General features: G+C 41.8%; 1 protein-coding gene across 2 annotated transcripts in view; it reads left to right on the top strand.

The window, feature by feature from the left end:
- The first annotated feature begins 226 nt into the window (after window positions 1-226).
- The window catches only part of TTLL11 (tubulin tyrosine ligase like 11), a 56,714-nt gene continuing 33,467 nt past the window's right edge, over window positions 227-23,473 (top strand). Inside the window, exons 1-6 of one of the 2 annotated variants that reach the window (XM_087753443.1) lie at window positions 227-703; window positions 7,691-7,787; window positions 9,589-9,722; window positions 17,410-17,985; window positions 18,587-18,682; window positions 19,209-19,327. In XM_087753443.1, coding sequence (XP_087609569.1) covers window positions 329-703; window positions 7,691-7,787; window positions 9,589-9,722; window positions 17,410-17,985; window positions 18,587-18,682; window positions 19,209-19,327 — 1,397 coding nt within the window. In that variant the 5' untranslated portion in view covers window positions 227-328. The remainder of the gene's footprint in view (window positions 704-7,690; window positions 7,788-9,588; window positions 9,723-17,409; window positions 17,986-18,586; window positions 18,683-19,208; window positions 19,328-23,473) is intronic. The other variant, XM_087753444.1, reaches the window with a different exon arrangement.

The raw sequence follows: 23,473 nt of genomic DNA, 5'->3' as shown, positions 1-23,473 counted from the left end.
GCGCAGCCAGGTCCGCACCAGCGGCCTGAGGCGCTGGCCGCCACCTACGGGGGCGGTTTCCCGCCCGGCGCCGCCCGCTTCCAAGATGGCGGCCCCGCCCCGCGCCTTTCCGAAATGGCCTCCCCGGAAGAGGCCGGCGGCCCTGCCCGCTCCCAAAATGGCCGAGGCGGCTACAGGACGTCATTGCCGGCGGGGCGGGGCGAGTGGGGTCAGCGCCTCACGGCGATTGGCCCCTGGCGCGCCCCGTCCGCCGCTCCGCTCGCATGGCAACGGGCGGGGAGCGGGGGCGGCGGCGGCGGCCGGGCCGAGGCAGCGGCAGCGCGGCGGGATGGAGCCGGCCGGGGCCCCGCCGCGGGGCTGCGCCCCGGCCCGGGAGGCGGAGGAGCCCCCGGGGTCCCCGGCCCTCCCCGCCGAGGAGCCGCAGGGCGGCCAGCCCGCCGGGGCGACTCCGGGGGAAGGGGCGCTGCCCGCCGCAGCCGGCCGGGAACGGGAACGGGAACGGGAGCGGGGCCGCCGCGGTGCCGGCCCGCAGGGCCCGCCCGGGCGGGCGGAGCGGGGCAGGGGGCGGCGGGCCCCGGGCCGGCGCGGCGGGGAGGAGGGGGGCCGCGCCGCCCGGCGGCCCCGCGTCACGGTGGACAGCTCCAAGGCCAAGACCTCGCTGGAGGCGCTGAAGATCAGCCTGCGGCAGCTCCGCTGGAGGGAGGTGAGCGCCCGCCCGGCCGCCGGCAGCCCCCGGCCCTCGGGAGGCCGCTGGGGCTCTGCCCGGCGCCGCCTCCCCCTTCCCCGCCTGCGCCCGGCCCGGCCCGGCCTGGCGGTGGCCGAGCGCCGGCCTTTCCCTCCGCTCCTCCCGCTGCTCTGCCGCCGGTGCTGGGGAAACCTCTCCCCTCCGTCGCCTTGGGGTCTGCCTCCGGCAAAGCATCTCCCCCTCCTCCTCCTCCTCCTCCTCCTCCTCCTCCCCTGCCTCCCTGCACCAGCGGCAGAGCAGGCTCCTGCAGCCGGGGGCTGGTCCCGGCGGGCCTCATCTCGGCGGTGGGGTTGTTTCTAATTAGATGTCACGTCTGGAGGCTGATCTGATTCGTGACCGAGGCTGCCATCGCCAGTTACGCAAGCCAGAATAGGGGTAATCGGATATTATGCTTCAAAGCTTAAACTGATTGCTGGAAAGGGCAAGAAAGAAACCTACCCCTATGTAGAAGTGTCTGGTGTGTTGTGTCAATTTGCATTTCTTTCCCCTCACCCTTCCCTCATGGTATGGGTATGCGAAATAAGGCTCGTGACAGTGGGCAAAAGAGCGTGACCTGACAGATCAGCTGTCTGCTCCGATGGCAAAGCCTCTGCATCGCACATTATCTTGAAGGCGAGTCAAAGAGCATTGTGTATGAATGAAGTAATATTAAACCACCTAATAAAGCACACGTTACAGCCTTTAGCCTTCTAAATTATTGTATGTAGAGAAGGTATGGTGTGTTTTGTTTTTTTTTTCCCCTACAGCTTGAGTCATATGTTTTCTCTGTGCTGTGTGAGGAGTTCAGTGCCTGCCCATCTATGCTGAACCGGAGTCATGACAATATGGGAGCTGGCACAGAACCGATGCTTTGGAACTCCTTATTTAAATCCCGAGGAGATTTCTAATATGTATCTTATTATAGATGCTAAATTGTTCTCAAATTATAAAGATTTTCTTTCCATAATAACTTTATAAACAGCTTTATAGAAGTTGAGATGGCTTCTAGGAGCTTTTTGAGGAACTTCTGTAAGAAAAAGGGTATTTGTAATCCATTTGGAAGAGGGAAGCTGGAGGGGACGTAAAGTGGAAGGATAAAACCTGCGGATGAACTGTTTCTTCATGTGCAGAAGCATGATCTATGGCACCTGCTCTACGTGCTTTACAAAGCTGCCTTTGCGATGCCCACTCACAAGATACTAATATTTTGTGCACCTGATACTTTTTCAACAAAATTTGTGCAGACTTTGGGTAGACAGCATATTCTGTGTCGTTCCTAACCTTAGCGTTAAACGCTACAAACTTATTTTCTGGAGGATTGAGTGGCAGTAAATATCTGTGTTTATTCATAATGTCATAAATGCCCCATATCACGAAGATATATATGCTCCTTGCCAGGAAAAGTAATGCCTTCTCGTTCTCTGTCTTCATAAAATTTTATTTCAAGATTTTTGTGATTTAAATCCAGTGGGAGAATTTAAAAATCTCACTGCACAAAAGCTGCAGTTCTCAACTCCTGCTCTTAGGGCAAAATAGTAATAAAATACCAGAGGTGTGAAATTAAAACCTCTTTACGCTCGCTTCTTTTACCCTCAGTGCACCTGCGGAGCGTCTGTCAGCAGCCTTGCTCCGTGTTCTGCTCAGTGACATACGGAGCAAGGGGGGCCTCGCGCTTCATTTCTTCGTCCTTAAGGCTAAGTTTTATGTTTAGAGTGCCCAGTGCCATTCCAGTGAGTGTTCCTGAAGTACTGATTTAAGTTAGCCTCACAGATTCTGCTGGTCATGAGCCATACTTACTGGTTAATTTTGTCTTTTCTGAACTGTTTTGCATATCTTATCCCCTGGATTCTCCGCGCTTGGTATTCTGTCCTACAGATTGACTGGTTTCACATGGTTCCTCTCTTGAATATCTGCACTGCATTATCAGCGTTCTCCTTCCTGCTCTGCATCCCACAACAGCAATCGCTTTTGGCTTCGTCTTTCTTTGTTTACTGTCTCCTTCAATATCCTTTCTCCTCCATCTGTTCGTTCAATGTTTTTCATTTAGTCTGTTCCTTCCCCTTCTGGCCACTTCGTACTCTTAATAAAGAAGAGACCAAATATGGAATTTTGTGCCATTTAACCATACCACCTAGGTGGCTAGTAATTCACTCCTTGTAAGCAAGTCACTGTAATGTATTTCTGTAAATTTTTCAGCTTATTATAATAAAGAGGTTAATATGTATGAATGTAACATTATCTTTTGTTAAGAAAGTATTTTCTCTTGTCAACGTATATGTGTCAAATCAGTTCCCCCCCCTTCCCACTCCCCCCCAAAGCTGGAAGGAGTGATGAAAGGGGAACCTATATTAGCTATGACTCTATTAACTAGTGCTGTTTACATTGGGGAAAATAAGAAGATGAAAGTCTTCTCGGATGGGAGCAAGACAAACTGTTGACTTCAAGCTAGCAGACTTCAGTCGACACAGAGAATCAGTAGGCAAGATCTTGTCTAGACTTGAAGAGAAAAATAAGCAACATTAAGAAGAGAAATCCAAGGAAAACTCTTTTATTCAAGTTGCACGTAATTTTGAAAGCTCTCCCTTTCAAATGTTTAGAAAAATAGCACTAAAGTATTTGTCCAAACAAGTATCATTGGTGGCTAAGGAGCCTTGGAAATAGTTTCACTGTTACAGCGGGACCAGCAGAGGGAACACATATGTTGTTTCTTGTAAGATCTATAAAAATAATGCGGAAAAAAATCTTAGAAGTAGTAATGAAATGCATATATTTTAAATATGGATGTTTCAGGGGCTGGTGTTCTACTGTCATCCCTTGTATAATACTCTTCCAGGTGATTGCATCTTGGGCTTTGATGTAGTATATTTGATCCTTCTTCTCCCTCACCTCTTCTTTTGCATTTTTTCCCATTGCTGCTTTTGTTTTGTTTCTATTCTTCCCGATGCTTGCTGCTGGATGCATTGGCTTGAATATTTTGTTGGTCAGGAGACGTTATATACTAGGCTTTTTAAAGTGGGCTCCTTTTTACGATAACTTTTCCTATCTAATGGATAGCATTATTGCAGTGTCATATAGGCTTTTGTTTTGGTTTGGTTTTTGTTTTAAGTTGTACGTTCTGCAATCTCCTTGCTGTAGTTACCCTGACTTGCTGGAAGAGCTTTGTTTCAGTAATAATCTATTATTGCAATATGCTCCCTGATAATTTGTAGAAGTAAGACATAACGCACTGTGTGATTACAGAGTTGTCCACATGGCGGTAGTTCATTTTAGTAAATTAACATATGGTAAATGCCACTACAAGACAAAAAAAAAGGAATACTACTCTAAACATGGCTAATATCAGTGAGCAGTTTATTCTATGGCACTGCTACGTGAGGAAGAGGTGAAAGAGTTCGAGAGAGCCATTTGACTATTGAGATTCTGTTATCAGAAGCAAAAGACAGAAAAAAACTCCTTTTTTTTTTTTTCAGCTGTGGGAATTTCGAGTAAATTAAATTATCAACCATGATAGCCCTGTCTGGGGTAACACATAGGGGTGGACCTTTTAAAAAGCATTGCAGAATTTTAATGTGCATGCCAGTGAAGCAATTACTCCCATCGCTAGATCGGACTATCTGATTTAGTGTGTCAGATGCTTTAAATGAACATGATATGCCAAATGAAATAATGGGCACAAATTGAGCTTGCATCCTGAGTTTATTCATCACTTAATAAATTATTTCTTCGGCTAGCTTTCAATTACCGGGAAAATGGAAGAAGCAGATGTCTCGGGCATCAAATATCCCAGCATTAAGCGTGTCATTTGTCTTGCTGTTCAGTAGCTGCATGGAGGTGTAGGAATAGTTGGAAATTTTACGCTGGGAAAATCTGACTAGAAGACAAGAGTCATTTAACTTGTCATTAAACATGATGGAACAGACTGATGTGACCCGTGAGACAATTTAAGTTATTGGCTTCCAGTCAAAAGGTAGAAATGACCTGTCGGACCAATTTGAATGTGGTTGATTATTAATTGTGTCAAAGTTGTGAAAACAACTCTGTTCTTTGTGGCTCCTGTTTTTTTTTTTTGTTTGTTTTGTTCTGACAAATGCCCCCCAACTCTTGAATAAAAAAAGATATTAAATAAATTCTTCCAAGAGTTAGTGAATTGATTGCAACCTGGAAGTTGTTTGCAGTGACCGACCCTAGGACCAGCCTCCGGGTTTTCGGCACAGGATGGGCGCAGCCGCAAGGACGGCTCCAGTCACGCGTACACCCTCCGTCCCCCCGCGGCGCTGAGCACCCCAGCTCCCCAGGCGGCGAGCGCCTTGGCTTTGGCATCGCTAGTGCGGATCTGAGGCTATTCCAGCTGAGACCGGGTAGCCGTAGACAGAAGTTATGATGAGAACAGAGGACTGCTTCAAGCATCCACCTTTCTTTTTAGCTAGTCCCCTGCACCAGGAGCTGGGGAGGTGGCGGAAAGGCCTCTTGTACCACAATAAGATTAATTTTATATCTGGCACTGCCAGAGGGAGCCAAATAATCAAACTTGTTTGTTCCTTTCCAAACACTATTCTTGTGTAAAAGTATAGTGCAGATGATAAAGAATCCTTCCCAGCTCATTCAGGAGGTGAGTTTGATCCCATTGTTGGATAAATGCCAATCTTGGTTTGTCAGGAGCAGGGAAGCCGTGGTGCTATCCGAATCGCTGATGCGGGGGTGCAGTGCTTCCACTTTCCAGTCCAGAGGTGCTCGCTCTTCATCTGTTGTGAAATGCTTTCTGTGCAGTGTTTGTAAAGTGCTTCGGTATCCTCTGTAGATGAAAGGTGTCATATAAATGCAAATTTCGTTCCTTTCATTTCGATTTCATTTAATAAATAAATAAATGGTTCAGATTTTGGTGGGAAGGTGCTCTGAGACCTAATACTGCATCTGTATTCTGGATGTACCTGTGGAGAGAGGTTAAGGCCACTGATTGTCTTTCAGAGCCTAACAGAATTAATTTTCACTTGTACAAAAACAGATTTTGCAGGCTGAATAATAATGAAATAAGTGAAGAATGCGCTGGCTCTGTTAAATTGGGTATCTCCTGCCTATGAGTCAGGAAACAGAAAGGATGCATTGCTCAATTAGCATTTTAAATTCATTTTTCAAGGCTATTTACTGAGGAAACTGAAGTTTTAATTAAAGTAGCAAATAAAGTAATTCACTCAAAAGCTTTATGACATTCTTTTTCTGTCACATTGAAAAAAAATCCAGTGCTTAAAGAAATGTTTTAAAGGAGGAAAAATTACATTTGGAGTAGAGAACCAGTAGTTTCTGCACAATACTGCGGTTCTTTCCATAAGTAAATGGTACTGAAGTCATTGGGTGATAAGGGTGGTAGATGTTTAATACAAATGTGTCCTAAAAATGCTGTGGTCAGAAACATAGCATATTTATGTGAAAAAGATGTAGCCTAGTAATAGAAGAGATTCCTGTGAAAGTATTCCATGTGGTATCTAAAAGGCATCTACATGGCGTTGCAGATAAAATATTTTTTTGGATTGATAAATGGGACTGTGTCTAAGAGAACAAGTGTGGAGAAGAAGAGCACCTTTTTTACACAAAACTAATTATTTATTATTATTATTATTATAACATGGATTACAAATGTTTGATTTTTAACTTAGTAATTTTTTTGCTTTGGATTGTTGACGCTGCTGATTCATGGGGCTTTTGTTCTTACTGCTGGCAGCTTTTTTTTTTTTCTTTTAATCCACTTCGCTATTAGAAACTGTTCCTATCAGTAATTGGCAGTGCTGTTTCAGAGCTCTTCAGACTGCTTAAAAAAAGGTTGATCTTTTTGAGAATAGAAAACAAATTATACAGTTTTCCAATTTATAGTGAAATCTTGTGTGAATGGGAAAAGAAGCTCTTAAGTTGTTGGAATACTTAATATTGTTGAAATAATTGCCTTAGTACTTAATAGTTGAAATATATATGCTCAACAAGTGATTAATTAAATTGTAAGCTTTTATTTTAATTACAGACTATTAGTACCAGAAAGGAATTAATACTGTATAAATTAATACATATAAATGAATAATATAGTTATTTCACTTAGATATGTTACTTTGAATATTCATTTTAAATTTATTGCCGCTTGGACACCAATGTCAGTCAGCTTGCTCAGAGAGTGCTTTGCCGTTACAGCTTACTATTAATTTACAATAATATTCCTAACTATATGTATTGCCTGAAATAAAGTTCTGGGGAGTAGAACCGTCTCCCGCTCATGCCGGCCGGGAGCGCATGGAAATGCCGTGTGTTGGGGGTGACGGGCCGCCGCGGGCACGGGCGCAATCTGGGAGAGGGGTTGGGGTTACCCAGCTGCAGAGGGGGAGCACAAATGTGAGCCGCGAGCCTCTCGGCATTAAACGGTGATCTTCTTAAGAACAGGGGTTGATTTAGTAACTGCCAGTAATGACAATTCCTCCGTGACCTCCAGTGCTTTTTTTCCCTTGACGCTTGCTTATCACTCCTTAAACTGAGGAGGAGAAAAACCCCAACCCAAAACACTCTCAGAGTTTGTTCACTTCCCAGCTGTAGCACTTGCTATCGCTGTGCCTTCATGTGCTGGAATTAAGTGCAGCTTAATGACATTTTATTCCCTGTAATAGTATTTTAAATTACAAATGAGCCATGCCTTACTTGTGGTTGATAACAAGCTCGGAGTTTCTCAGTACAGATCATGCCTCTCATAATTTGTTTTTAGTTTCTAGAAACCTTTCACGGTTTGTTAACATCTTGAACTTCAGAGAGTCTTGAACTGATCAAAATATTCTTAGTTTTGCAACCAAAATATAGAGCATGTTTTCTTTTGACAGTCAGAAGACTGTTCTTGAATGGTTTATACTTAATATGAGCATTTAGAAAAGTAAGGACTGAATGGGTATTTGGGTATTGCCAGTTTGCTTCAAAACTTGTCTCCTGTCTCTCTTCCAGTTCCCTTTCGGCAGACGCTTGCCGTGCGATATCTATTGGCATGGGGTGTCATTTCATGATAATGATATATTCTCAGGTCAAGTCAACAAGTTTCCAGGTACCTCACTTCTGTTTCCAGTTTAAACAAATGCTTTAAAAACGTGTATTTTAACCATTTCTGTGTTTTACTGTTTTTTAAATGTGAATTATTTGCCTAATCAGCTGATAGTATTTTTAGCATATTACCATTTTTGGTAGATGATTTCTGCTTAGGGGGTAAGAATATCAGAATGGGTGTCTTGAACAATTTCTGAACTGAAATTTGTTTTGGAGAGAAAGTGTTTTTGACGAAAAGAATACTTCCTGTGTATGAATTTAGGAAAAATAAGAGTGTGAGGCTACAATTTAAGTGACGTGTGCAATTATTGTCTGTTATCTAGCATTGACAACGGTGCTGTATCTTGGGGTTTGGTTTTGATTCAAAGTGGAAAGAATCTGGTTTTGTCTCGTACTCTGGCCTGTCTCAGGGAGAAGCTCGGAGCGGAGTTCCTCAAATGGATTTTTTAATATTGAAGAGTTCATGTCAGCCCTCATCTTATGATGACTCTTCTACTTTTTTAAGCTCCCTTTTTTCTCATTTAATCCCTGTTGAGATCTCTCTAAATAAGAGCTAAGAGCTTAGGTATTGACTTACCTAAGCCCTTTACTTCAGATTTATTGCTGCTGTTAGTATGCTGTGAGAATAAGAACCCTCAGATATCGAACTTTAGGCTTTATTTACCCTGACTTTCTCCTGTCTGTGGGCAGTTCATGTTCAAGTATCGGATGGTGTAGTTTTCTGGTGGTTTAAAGCTGTGTTAGATGCATGTCACCCTCTCTGTATTCCGACTTCTACGTCGTATGCCAGTGGCCTGCACAGTAGTCACAACCAGAGTCCTGCAGAACTGGACCTGATGTCCAGGAACGTTGTGCTAACTTGATGCTGGGTTTTACTAAATTCTTTCTCTTGAAGAAGAGATCTCGCTTTTCTTAGTTACCTGTGAGGGATTCAAAGAATCTGAAAGGCTTGGTCCTCAGAAGACTTGGAAACTTTTCCATAAAAATAGCTTTTTAGTCACATTCCTGATGGAAGCAGGACTTCAGCAGACGTGTGTTGTTCCCTGTCGCTTTCTGTCCTCCTTGCACCTTTGGACCTTCCTGGCCAAAATCAACCGCACGCGACGGAAGTTTGCAGTCACAGGCTACTGAGTTCCTGTAGGTTTTGTGGCAATTTGCTGACCATGTAGGAAAGCAGCCCGCAGATGATGTTCTCGCTGAGAAAGAAGCTGCAGCATGAGCCTTATAAGCTGTAATAGCTGAAAGCATATAAACAGCATGAGTGTAACCCGGAATGCCCCAGCCTTGGGAAGAGCTCCTAGCGGAGCGCTCTCCGATCTGGACGTGGCGTGATCCAGGCACGAGATTCAGAGCTGCAGGAAAGCAGCTGCGTTTGGCTGCTTGCAAAATAACCTCTTCTTTCTGGCGTAGTTACTTAAATGAATGCAAAGCAAACGCAAAGTGGTTGATTATATTTAAATGACATTTTTACCTATTCTGGGAACGATAGCAGGCTAGGGCAATAATTATGCATTATGACAGACAGTAGTTACTATTTGACTAAACCTTTCCCTCTAGTATTCTGAGCTGTATTTTTGATAATTAATTTTTTCTAATATCGTACAGTAATACACACAATATGAAATATAGCAGGGGAATGCTAGAAATATTTTGTCAGATTTTAAAAGGTTTTCCGCTTTATTGACAGCAATGACTAGAGTGCCTTACCAGCAGGGTGAGTAATGATATAACAATTTACTCTTAGGATGAGACTTCAGTGCGGATTTTTCATCACTTTTAGACACTGTCTGTTCTTTTCCCAGGCATGACGGAGATGGTACGTAAAATTACACTGAGTCGGGCAGTGCGAACAATGCAAGATCTGTTTCCTCTTGAATATAATTTCTATCCGCGATCATGGATTCTGCCAGAAGAATTTCCCGTCTTTGTGGCTGAGGTAGATTACTTTTGCTCTCAGAATAGTATAACTTGTTGGATATTGTTGCCATGTCATTCTTTAGTTTTTCATACCTACCAGATTATTTAAAATCACACTTGGGTGCTGTGGATGACATCTTTTTCAATTTGCCTGAGATCAGACATAGTCTGGATGAACTGCTTTTGTTTGCTATGATCTAGAATAAACATAAACCCAATTATGCTTCTCTGCAATGCCAGAAGAGATGTCTGAAAATTAAACATGGGAGATCCATAAGCCCTTTCCCTGCATATTCTCCCGAGGGCTGAGGGAGTTCCCGTACAGCATGTGGGGTGTGGTCCTTCAGCAGGTCCATCGTCACTGAAGTCGTTTTGGTCCATCCAGCCTGTTCTATCCAAATCCTTCCAAAGAGCATTTTGTACCGTGCGTTGTTAAATATACTCACATCTTCCTGAATAATTGTTTGTTTGAATCTCTTGTCAGACTGTTGCTTTGTTTAAATATTCAGAATGTAATAAAATGCCATTCTTTTTCAGCTTGTTTGAAAAAAAGTGATGCTGTGTGTTGGTGTTTTGGTTCTGTTATTACAAACATTTAAAAAAATATTGTATGTGTTTGTTTTAACCCTGCCTGACTCGCCCAGTGCATTCTTGTATTCTACAGTATCCTCTGCTTGGAAAAGTGAGAGAAAAAGGTATGGACTTTAATAGACTTCTATCCTGTGTGTTACTTTTTGGATAATTACCATATCCACAATCCAATTAAATCCATGAACATCTTTTGGTATATACTCTTCAAGTGTGCTGGGTCACTGCCATGGCACTGCTAGTAACAGTAAGAATGAATAAAATCCCGACAGTACTTCAGCCCTATTGCTTTAGATGTAAGACCGGTTTGTAAAAGGAGTGTAAATTCTCCAGTCAGTTTAGCAATGACAGGTAGCTAAGTGCAGATAACTTGGTAGTAAACTTTCAACGTGGGGCGCCGGGGTTCTGGCGATGACGCTCTGGGGAATCGCGCCCGTCTCCGTTACAAAGCGCTGCTGAACTGCGCAGCGCGCAGCAGCGCGCTCTGTACATCAGGTTAAGTGCACAGACCCGCCCGCTGTCAGCAGGTGGCACTGCGAATAAATACTTTTCTCTGGTTGAATGGTTACTGGAGTGAAAACGATTCGTTTTTTGTTCCAAGAATAACAGATGTCCAGTAACACACTCCTAGGAGTTTCCTTTGCATATGTTCTTCCATCTGTGTTTGAGGAAAGCATAGTTCTTGTTATCAAACATTATATTTTATGTTGTCAGAGTTTATGTTCTACTTAACACAAGTTTGTAATGTAACCTCTCCAAAACGAGAAAAAATACAAAATAAAAAATTCCAAATCCACTGTGAACCATAAATGGTTCAGAGCACTTTTCACTTGCAGTTTCATGAGTTCTCAGTAGGAGCTCTCCAGTCTCTTCTGTTGTTTATTTGTTCATATGTGGTTTTGTTTGCTTTACAACCAAGGGTCCCTAATGCTGCTGAAAATGTCAGCTCTCGGAGACTGAATTTTTAGCTTATTCACAAATAAGTACAATACAGCATTGGCGGTGCCTGCATGTTAGACATAGCCCTACAGGAACTGGCATATGCTTGAATATGTGAATGTCATGTGTACATTTATCTGAGCAAAAGATGATTTAACCATCTCTGGTACTTCTGGACGTAAAGCTGTATTGTACTGGGCTGCAGCCACGAAGTATGTAGCTCTAGATGTGTCATGCTGAAACTCGTGTTGCTTTACCTTTACTATTACTAGTATTCAAGTCCTTTAGGGCATAATTAATTACCAAAAGTCACAAACTCAGTGTCAGTGTAGGTTAGACATGAGAAGATGCTTTGGTGCTGTTTGTAGTACAGGATTCTGTCGCAAAGGGCTGGACTGAGAAATGAACGCCTATGAGATTTTGCCTGTAATAGAAATGCCTACTGAAAGAAGAACCTCCTCAAGAATTTCAGTCTCGCTGCTTCCTCCTGAAGCACTGCAACATTGCCAAACAATTGCTCCTTCAAATATTCTTAGCGTGCCTCGCTTCTGTAGATGTGATTGTAAACTTTTAGCATACATTTTTATCAATAACTAAATCAAATGTTGTCAGCTTTTCCCATTTTCCCCCATCCCTAAATGCAGGTAGAAGACACTGCAGCTAATCTAACATTAATTAGCCAGTAATTGACGGGAAAGCTGCACTCCTAAGTTAGTTGGGGATGAGCTTCGTATTGGGAAATACCAACGAAATGGTAGGTCCCTTAGTGTCATTCGTATTAAACTGAAATGGTGATAGGTATTTTTAACAAGGGCTTAAAAGTTAATTTTACTAAGTAAATATATATTTGCCTGTTTTCAATATTCACCTATTTTTTACCTTCTAAAATGTTCTGTACTAACGTGTCACCGTAACAGAAGACGAGTTACAGATGAGGAAGTCTCTCAGGTGCTACAGTAATCACCCCTTCACTAACACAGAAAAATCTGTTGGAATCTGTCTGCTAAGAACTTATTTCTAATAGGAAATTCCAATTTCTGAGAAGTAACTAGCTTGGGATTCAAACCAGAGCCTTGATTGCTCTCATACTGCCTTCTTTGTGTTGTCTGTGAGGATGACGAATAGGCCTAGTATGTTTAATTTTTAATAAGAATCTAATTTGGACAGTCTAATTTCCAGCACAGCATATTTTTGGTGGTTTAATCAGGTTTTCAGCCTTTGGATACCTCTTAGGCATAGACATGAATATTCTAGTCTTTGTGCTGTCAAATCTTACAGCCCATTATACGCATTTTTTTCAGAACGCTATATTCATTCAGCCTATGTTTCCTCATGAAAGGCAAACCTGCAACTGGATCAGATTTTTCATACCATTAGACATCCTATTCTCCTCTTGCTGTTGACTGTAAATGGTTAACATGTTTTTAAAGATAATTTCCTTCTGTCAGGCTAAGTACACAGAAATATCTCATTTCATATGAACTGATTTCCCCACATGACTGACTTTTCTAAGTCTGGGTGAGCCTCCTCATAATGAGAATTTGAAAGTATGTAGTTGAGGGGATTGTGGAGAATCTAAAGACGACTGTCAGGAATTTCCTTGAAGATCAAGAAACCATCTGCTTTCTTCAAGACAGTCAAGCTGCTGAAAACCAGACTGACTCTGGATTACTATTCCCCCTTTCCCCACCGTCCCATCTTCATCTGCCATGTGTAAGTTTTGATGGACTAGAAAATGATGGAGAAAACGATTTCCTTTCCAGCTAGATGGAAAGAGTTAAGTATGAGATCTAGGAGGCCAAGGATTGTTGAAATGCAGGACTGCAAAAGGAGGTTGCTGGTGCATCCTCAACAGCAGTCCCCAGAAAGCACTCTCTTTTTTTGAGACGGTGCTGCTGTAGCGGAGCAGGAGGAGCCCGAGGCGTGAAGAACAGGCGTGGGAACGGGAGGCAGGCTGCCCCGGCTGGCTTCACAGAGGCTCTTTATTACTTTCTGCCCTAGCAGACCGTGGTTGGCACTTCGTACGTACAACTGGAGTCACAGTAGGATATGTCTAGTCGTGGAGGTTTAAGATTAACCAAATATCTTTCTGGGATGCTGTCTGTAACAATGTGTGAACCAGAGAGCATTCCCCGGTACGCAGAGTAACGTCATGTCGGGGGGAGATTATTCTTTAGTTGTAAAAAGACCAGGGCATAAATCCTGCTTTCCTTCTTTGCACATCTAGGCTTGCTGATCTACTTGGACCTATTTATCCGCGTGCCATTTATGTAAACCTGTGGTGTTTTATCCCTCAAAGTGACCTATTTTGAAGAAGGATCTTTCACTGAGTTAGTGTGATACTTGTCCACGAGAAAAAACCTAGTCTAAATAATCAATCTTGAATTTGTGCTGTGGTTAGTAGGAAGGTTTTAGCAGTGTGATTCTCAATGAAATAAATAACTGGCTAGGATGGAGCCAGAAGTCCTGCAGGCCTTGGGAACACCGCCGCTGGCGGAGCTGCGCCTCTGGTGCGGGTCAGCGGCCTGGTGCGGTCGCGACAGAGGGTTTTGTCCAAAAATCACGATGACCTGACCAGTGCTCGGCCTTTTCCTGCGGGCTGATTTTTTCTCTTTCATTCTGCAGTGCCAGGGCTGGTGGCAGCAATTGATTGTTTTTTCTTTGTTAGCTTGTATCCTCAGGCTTCTTAAAGTCGATCTCCTGTTGTTGCTGGCGAGTCGCAGGCCTGTGTAAAACCAGATCACCGCCTTCGTTCAGCACGTGTCTGGCTGAATGGAGAGAAGAGCAGCTGCAGGCCTGGTGCCGTAAAACCTGTGAATGCAAGAAAAGAGTGATCCGTACTGTGACATCCCTCTGTTTTGAAAAGAAGAGATATTGAGTACTTTATTCTCCCAAATCCCATGAGTAGCTGATAAACGTGTTGGCCTGCATCCTGCGTTTTCTTTAGCTGCATTCTTTGTTAGGGCTCCCTGTGCCAGTGCTGTTAGGAGTTTTATGGGCTACAGTCCTTCAGCATCTATTCATTGAAACCTGGATTTTATAGTTGCATTTTGATAAATTACAATTTGTGCTCTAACAATTTCTTTCTTCCTAAATATTTGTGAAGGCAGTGTGTATTTACACCCGTAGGGACTTCAGCTCCACGCCGAGAACAGCGACAGAGCTGGGGGAGCTCCGCAGGCTTCGCACTAGGGTCCTGTTGCTTTACCATGAACTAAAGGGCTGCCCAGGAGGGTAATGCAGCAGTTAACTCACTGGCTTGGGCTCCTATTCTTTCCTTGCCACATGTTGTAAAACGTGCCACATTTTATGAATAGTTTTTAAAATTAATCTAAGGTAACTCTAAATCCTTCCTGACTTCCTTTCTTTCTCAGTTTGACTTCTACTAATTGAGGCATCCAAATTTCTGCAGTTCTTACTTTTGCTATACAAGTAATAAATAAACTAAAATTTACGTAGGCAGTGGGAGATATGCACGTAACATGGAAGATCTGATATTCAGCAGATGTGTCAGTGACCTCGTTACTGTCTTCCTGATTTGTTTTGTCCTCAAATAAAATGCATTGAAGCTTGCAAAGTTTAGGTTTGCTTCTTAGGAATGTGAGCTTTGTAGGCAATTTAGATGGTGTAATTGCTCTTTTATCCGATATAAAAAGATGCCCTAATTATATTGGGATTTTTGTGCGTTGTTTTTTTTTTTTTGAGAGAGAGTTTTGAGTGAATATATGCTGTTTACAAAAGTGCAGATTTGAATCCAGTGGTCAGTTATTGGTGCCATGTTTAATTCTGACTCACTGTATCCAGTTGGGAATGACATTAGCCTGCAAACGTTCCCTGCTAAATGACTGTATCAGTTTAACATGTTCAAAGGCCAAAACAACCTTATTACAATAATCATGTTTTGGACTGCCAGCTATTAACAATCTGTTCCAGGTGGGGTTATCTCAATTTCTCACAGATAAAATAAGTGATTCCTTAGGAAAGAAAAATGGGCATTTCCCCCTTTTTTTTTTCCTACTTCTTTATGTAACTCCCATTAGTTTGTTAGAAGTGAAAACTCCGAAGATATTTATTGCTGCTTCCAAGAAGCTAGTTTCTATAAAAGGCTGTTGTCTGTTACAGTGCCAAGCCCTGTTTATGCCCCAGAAATCAAGCTGCTGCTGTCAGTATGCAGAAGTGACAGTGGGATTGAGCAAAAAGGTCAGATTCAACTGCCTTTTGAATTTGAGACATTTGGTCTGGATCTGAGTTTTAGAACTTTTTTTTTCCTTTTTCTCACTTTCCGTGCAAGGATGCAGACCCCTCTCTATAATCCTATAATTCTCTATAATTTACTTCTGTGTTTCATCTTACGAAGGCCACATCTGGGATTCTGTAGGACAGTTAGGTTCTGACAAACCACGGATACTTCCCCATCACTGTTATCATAATTTCTATTTGTGGTAAACAACTTCCCTTATATGCCCCAAGAATCTAGGGCACAGTGTGGAAAAAACCTCAAGATGTGGGTATAATGGCTTATACTGTGCTCATGGATATCTACAAAGCAGCGAGAGAACTGGATGCACAAGTATCAAGGTCCATGCTGCTGTAAACAATACAGAAATAGGTCATATAGTCCTCCAGCGACGTTCTTACGAAGTATTAAAGTTGACTTTAATGAACAGAGATCTTTCATGGCAAGGCGCTATGAACAGTGGAAAGAAACTGATACTGAAAGGTACTGGTTTGCTGACCTTTCCTGGTTTTTTCTTTTTTTTTTTTTTTTCTCCTTTCTACTTTTTCTTGCTGTTTCTGTGTCTTGATGATCTTTATACACATGCTCGCAGAGTGTTAGCAGGTGTCAAAATTTCTTACCTGCTGTTTCCTTTCTGGTGGAGGCATCTCCCATCACCCCATACATAGTAAGTTCAATTGTCAATGTGTCTCTTCTGGAAAAAACAATTTCCAGAATGATTCTATTGATTTAACTTGTTAGCAGTAAGGAGTATTGGACATAACGTTTTAAGAAATCTGCAAACTGGAAGCACTTCTCTGTGAAAGAAGTGAAAGGTATCTTGTGTAGCGATTTTTCTAAGCGTTTTTGTATATTAAAGCGCATTATGCTGTGTGGATGTTGGTGTTGGCTGGGTGTGAGCTCGTACACTAGAGCGCACTGTGTTTCACGCTGAACCGGCACAGCAGCGGCGAAGGTCTGAGCACAGGCTGAATGCGTGCACTGGCTTGAGGAGACGACAGGCCAGGCATGGAGTGCTTTGTAGATCATCCAAAGGTTTTGATTTGGTATGAGGCACCATCAAATTCTCCACCAGCTTCCCTCCCTTTCCTGATTTCACGGTAGGCACATCTAAAGAAAGCATCTGAGTTGTCCTGTGTGTAAACAGGTCTTCCCAATACAAATCAAAGCCACTGAGAAGAGTTGTTGAAATCGTGATAGAATTTTCTTTATCTTGCATTGGGTAGAGAGGCAGTAATTGCACGTCAGGCCTGAGGGGATCTCTGGTATAATTCAGAAGACCCTTCGTTTTGGGGAATGCTGGTAGGTAGCAGCTGAGGCATACACTCTGTGCTTTATTAAATTTGTGGTATTTGCTTAATATTTGTACATGGCTCAGTATTCCCTAGTTTTACTAACACTGGGTATCTGACTGTGAAAAATACTGAGTGATGGAGAAAGGTATTATCAGTGCCAAATTTTTACTTCATCTTTCCTTCTTCTGGTACTGTTCATCTGCATTCATACCTCAATAAATAAGGTGCCTTTGCTTAGGTTAATGATTATCTTTGTCAGTAGTTCAAAATGCAGCACGAAAGTTTAACTTTGCAGTTTCCTACACATTAGTGACTAATAAAATGGATCTCATCAGATAGACAGGATTTCATTCTGTAAAGAGGTACGTAACGTCAAAAAGAAGTTCCTGAAATCATTTATACAGTGGCTTGTTAAATAAAATGACCTTTTATCTGTACTAGTAATTCCCTACTCATGCTTTTTTGTTTGTCTTTGTGCTTGTCAGCACTGTTTATCTTTTACCTTTTTTGCACGGTGTTTACTACTATAGTGATGTGCTCATGTTATTTTTATTTATTTTTGTTTATGAATGCAATTTGTTGGCTTTCATAGTATTAGCCCTTCTCCCCCCCCAATGAGTCTTTCAGTGTAATTCTTTTCCTTCTAGGTTCACATGATGAAAGACAGCGATCCATCCTGGAAGCCCACTTTTATTGTAAAACCTGACGGAGGGTGCCAGGGGGATGGAATCTACCTCATTAAAGACCCCAGTGACATCAGACTGACGGGAAGCATCCAGAGCCGGCCAGCTGTGGTTCAGGAATACATCTGCAAACCACTGCTTGTCGACAAACTGAAATTTGATATTCGTCTCTATGTCTTACTGAAATCTTTAGAACCCTTAGAAATTTATATAGCCAAAGATGGACTTTCTAGATTTTGTACAGAGCCCTATCAAGAACCCACTCTAAAAAATTTGCACCAGGTTTTTATGCACTTAACCAACTATTCACTAAATATCCATAGCGGGAATTTCATCCATTCTGACAATGTAAACACGGGCAGCAAGCGGACTTTTTCAAGCATTCTGTGCAGACTGTCTTCCAGAGGAGCTGATGTCAAAAAGCTGTGGTCAGATATAATTTCACTGGTGATTAAAACAATTATTGCACTGACGCCAGAACTGAAAGTTTACTATCAGTCTGACATACCAGCAGGAAAGCCGGGGCCAACTTGCTTCCAGGTAGGTTGGAATTTCTGCCAGGAGTGCAGCTATTTCTATGCATGGATTAATTTTCTGGATGTTTAATTCCTTTTCTAAAGGCTTTCTCTAGTTGTGTTGCTGGTCACTGGTTGGATGTAGTGCATCCACTGAACAGCACTGCCTGAGCTCAGAGCTTAGGTTCTCCTCACCCAAGTTTTACCTTACAAATCTCAATCTCCTGACCTATGTTACTACTAGCCATAAACATATATGGAGAATTTCAAATGGGTATCGATCATTAGTAGCAGCATTCATTTCAGTTTCCATCTTCTAGATGTTATAACTACGAAGCTTTAGAGCTTCCTAACGCATCTATTATGACGGCAATTTTAAGACCCGCTTGTCATCGGTGTCCACGTTGACAGGTGCAGTATTTAGAGATGGGGGTAGTTTGAAAGTAGCCATTAGTATCAAGGACAAATTATTTCAGAAATTATTCAGCAATATAGTATATTTCTCAGTTATTTCTCTTTTGTCCTTCAAATGTTTCTTTCTCCTGAATGTTGACATTTGGATGACCGCTGCGTTCTCTACAACACTGTGAGCAGAATGGAAGTAACACATTGCTTGTTATGCACAGATTTTAGGGTTTGACATTCTTCTGATGAAAAACTTGAAGCCCATGTTACTAGAAGTAAATGCAAACCCCAGCATGAGAATAGAACATGAGCAAGAGGTAAGCCCTCTCAACATGATCGTGATAGTGGAATGAAATTGTTTAGGTTTGGTTTTCTGGTCTTTTTCCTTGTTTGAAAGATGAAAGCTGTCTGCTAATATGAAATCTCCAAGGTTCTCTGTAATTTTCTGCTTTGAAATCATTGCTAATCTTATACACTGGAAATATGACTTACTGGAATTGTGAAAGCTCTCCATCATCTTTGTCATAAATACATTTATTCATTATCCCCTGCAGTTGACTTAATTGTGTTTAGGGGATTGCTAATAATTTTTTCATGTTTGGATACATAATATAAATGGTAACATTAGCAACAATCTTTTTTTTAATATTTCAATTTACTGGAGAAACTTGCCAAAAATTGTTGTAATATCGTACTGAAAATGTTAAGGTATTTGTGTATTCTTTAAGAAGTATTTTGTAATCTGTCGTTGTGTATTTAAAACATGTGACATGCAGGAAGTTGAGCAAATGTGGAATAAATAATCCTTAGTTCTGAATAATCGTATCCCTTTGTAATTTAAAGCTTTCTCCCGGAGTATTTGAAAATGTCCCAAGCCCTGTTGATGAAGAAGTGAAAGTAGCTGTTATCAGAGATACTCTTCGTTTAGTGGACCCTCAGAAAAAAAAGAGAAAAGATGTCCAGTAAGTGTGTTGACTTTCTTTGTTTTTTGCATTAGTGCCTTGCAATAATTATAAAAGTGAAATACTTTTTCCCAACTATGTTAGTTTATCCAGGACAATGAGTTCCCGACCGTCTGTGTGACTCCTTTTACATCCACTGTGTTAACTCTTTCAAAAAAGCTTGTAGGATATTAATTGGTGGCGTGGTACAAAGAGAGTACATGGAGCTGTGGATCTGCCAGGGGAAGATCGGGGAAAAAACCAATTCCTTATCCTTTCTGTTTAGTAGCAGCAAGTCCAGCAAACGGCATTCTCACAGCTCGGCACTGCCCGCTTCGCTGCTCCTTCGTATAGGAATGGCAGAAGCGTGGAAGGAGCCGTGCAAGTGCCCTAGCTCAAGGAACTGAAAAGGTCCACAAACGGAGAGTAAATCGGGCTTTATCAGTTCCCCTGGAATACCTTACCTTTGATTCAGAACTGGTGCAAACAATTTAGTAACTCAGGATTATTTATTTGTACTTTGACTTGAGGCCTCTTTTTTATTCAAGACAGTCATGAGACGTAAGTTTGTGTATTAATTTGCTTCAAAGTCACAAACTACTCTGAATGAATTGCCCCATTGGAGCTGAAAAGTATGAATATTGTATTTAGAAATTGCTTCCTTGATCTCTGATAATAAACATAGTTAAATCTATGATCTAGAAATGAGAGGAACTGCCTGAAGCAGCTTGCACAGAAATGCTCGTGGTGGGATCAGGCTGAGAGAAATAATAGCTTCTTTTTTGATGCGGCACCTTGTTCTAAGCAGTTCCTTGGACACATGAAAGGGAGATTTTTTTTTTTTTTTTTTTATCCCTAGAAATTCTTGCTTATAGGCCTGCCTCCATACTAGAATATCGATTTTGTTCTTCTCTTGGCACTTAGTGGAAAGCTTAAATATGTTATTCATATTCTATAATGATTTCAAGGGCAAACTTGCTGTCCTTTTGTAGACAGAGTCCCATGAACAAGACATGACTGATAATACTTCCAAGTTCTGTATTGTTGTAATATTATTGTAAGATCAAACTATTCTTTCAGAGGCAATGCCACACATAGAGGTTGCTGTGGTCAGTATACAAAATGTCTTGCAAAGCAATCTATGCTGTGTTGCCTGTACTTAACTTTCACCCTTATGATTACTTCAGTGCGTGGAGCTGAAAAAAGGTCATTTTTTAACCTGTAATTATGTAGTCATGTCTTTTTTTTATGCTGAAGTTATGTGAGGCATTCATTAACTGCATATTAGATATGGAAAAAAGGCAAATGATAATTACAAGTAAGTTCCCGGGGAACGCCGGTGTGTGTGGAACACTCGTTCAACTGAGGATTCTTCTCTGATACACTTTCAGTACGAAATAATTTATAACAGGATTAGTCGGTGACGAGATAAACCATTGGCTCTTCACAGCAAGAATTCATCAGTGATGCAGCTTTTTTCCCAGGATAATCTGGTTAACAGAGCATCTTGTTGATGAATATCTACATGGCTTCACCGTAAGTCAATCCTCTTTCTTGCTGCAGAGGGCAATATTCTGACAGCTTTTTGTGTGGCTATACATGAGCGCACGTGTGACAGCTGCCCACCCGTTCGGCTGAGATTTACCCCTTCTCCTCCCAAGTACTTTTTATTGAACTGGGGATGGTGCATGGAACTTCTTGAAAGAGACAGGATCTTACTGCGAGCATCAAGTAAAGGACCTCATTCTGATCACCAAAGTAAAAGCATTTCAGAGAGGAACTGAGCACCAGTTGCTTTTGCCTCGTCTTCACTAGCAAAGGTTTTGCAATGCTTTCGCTTTGTGCCCTGCCTCTCACTCGTTTCAGTGCATTTCAACCAGTTCTAACGTGTGCTCCCACATTCCCGCTCCAAACGCTCCTACCAGCAACTGCAGAGAAACGGCATCCGTCCTCTGTTCGCGGGACAAAGATAATAACTGAATAATTGACTGGAGATAGAAAGCTGGACAGTAGTTTACCTATCCATTGTAATACTTCTACTAGTCTAATTGCACCTGGCAGCAGGGAAAGCAAAATTTGGCCTAGTAATAGAAAAAAAAAATCTGAAAGAATTCCTGTTCTGACAGCTAACCAGCAGCAAACATTGTAGACTCTCGTTTTGATGCTAATTAAGTAACGGACATTAATCTAAGTAAAGTTTTAACGATCTCTGTAACACTTGAGTTTGGACACACAGGGGCAATACTGAGAATTCTGAGCTGCATCTCAGGTAAATATTCTGCTGTGGAGATGGATTTGATTTCCCTCTAATTATCTCCCAGATTAAAATAAATGAAGCAACTAAATGAAAGTGAGTTTTAGAAGTCATCCTGAAGTACTTCATTATCAGGAAAGATTAATAGCTCAGAAATTTTTTCGATTTAATTTTTCCTCATCTCTATGGAGTTTTGATTATTTTTTTCCTCCTTCCTTTCATGTGATATATAATATTGAAATAAAAGTTAAGTTGAATAAGATCAGTTTATCATGCCATACATATCTCTTAATTCTTCCAACACAATTCCAGTCTTTACATGCACCAAGCACTAGTAATTACCTCAGCACTGCCAATAATTAGTCATTGAAAATCTGCAGTGATACAAGTTCAAATGTACATCCTTAAATATACTTAGTGGTTACTGTTCCACAGTACGACTGATCTTTTCTTAGTTTTAAGAATTTGTCCTGGCCATTTAAGTACTGAGGTATGTGGTTAATACTTTGTGCATGTAACATGTTTAAACAGAAACTTTAAATTCATGCAAATTTTTTTTTTTAATAGAGGAAATATCTTCTGTTGTAAAGATGAGGTTATTCTGTGATGCAAAGAAGATAAGGAATTAAAACAGAATAAAAAGTGACACAGGCACGCGTGAGGCTTTTGGAAGGGACGAGCAGGGTGGGCACTGCACCGCGCCTGCTTCTCGCTGACGTTAGGCAAGCCCTACCGGACAAATCCCGTATACCTCGTACCCCGAAAACCTGTTCTGCATGTCAGGATTCTGAAGGCAGTAGGTAGCCCTAGAAAGGTTAATGTCCTGCTTTGCTGCATTAATTTCCTTGCTGCTTCCGAATCCTCTATGTTAGCGCAATTGTAGCCGAAGTCCGATGACAGCAGTTCCCAAGTAGCTATTGCTGGAGAGGTCTGGAGCCGTGTGCCGCTCTGCGGGGTGAAGGGGGTGGCGGTGGCTCAGAGCCTCGCGAGAGGAGACCTGAGAGCGGCTCTGCAGGTTACTTTGACTGTTTGCAAGCCATTCTGTAACCTGGGGGGTGAGTGGGGTCTGGCTCTGCCTGACCAAGTGGAGCCTGGGTGGCCCTTTCTGAAATTAAAGAAGGCAGCTAAGCAACAACATGTTGTGTGTTTTGTTTTACTTTTTTGTTCTTCTTTAAAAAAGAAAAATCCAGCTAAAATGCGTGGTTATAAAAAGAGGGTTTCTGATTTTTTCTGCCCCCCAATGGGATTTTGCAGGAGCCAAAATGTAGAGCCTTTTTTGCCCTAGCTTTGGTTCCTAGCCTGGTCCTATTTTCCTTAGGCATCCTTAATTTGGAACTCAAGTTTCACTCATAATTAAGAAATTAAAACATTTAATAAAATAATATGGAAGATACTCTTTGCTTTTGTTTGTGTGGCAGTACTGTTCTCATGGATTTTCAGGCTTGAGTAGATCATTGCAATCATCCAGGCTGATGACATGCTGGAACAGAGAGAGTCATTTGTGGCTGAGCTGTTTTCCTGGAAAGATGGAATTTTAAACTCTGTAAACCTGTTAAGTATTATCAAACAAGGCTTACTTTCTTTCTCCTACGTTACTACAGAGTGAATTCAGGGGGTAGTGATGGCCAGTAATCTTGATTTCTGTTCTGAACATCTGTCACTGCTAATTTGAGAATTATTGCGGTGTTTTTTCCAGCTTACATTTTTTCAGCAACAGTAGCTCTTTTGACTTGAATTCATGACCTAGTGAAGACCTTCGGTACCAGATCGGTCAGCTGGTTGTTGTATCGTCAGGAGGGAGCTTTCCTCCTCGAGTGAGAAATCTAATGTAAAAACAGAAAAAGAGGGGAAGAGACTGTAGTTTCTTTTTACTTAACATATTCAAAGCATCGTGTCTAGCGGGGGGGCACGTG

This window comes from Nipponia nippon, unplaced genomic scaffold, assembly GCF_047370975.1.
Source record: "Nipponia nippon isolate SJK-2023a ecotype South Korea unplaced genomic scaffold, ASM4737097v1 scaffold_16, whole genome shotgun sequence".
Taxonomy (NCBI): domain Eukaryota; kingdom Metazoa; phylum Chordata; class Aves; order Pelecaniformes; family Threskiornithidae; genus Nipponia; species Nipponia nippon.
This window is presented reverse-complemented; position numbering and strand designations above follow the sequence as displayed.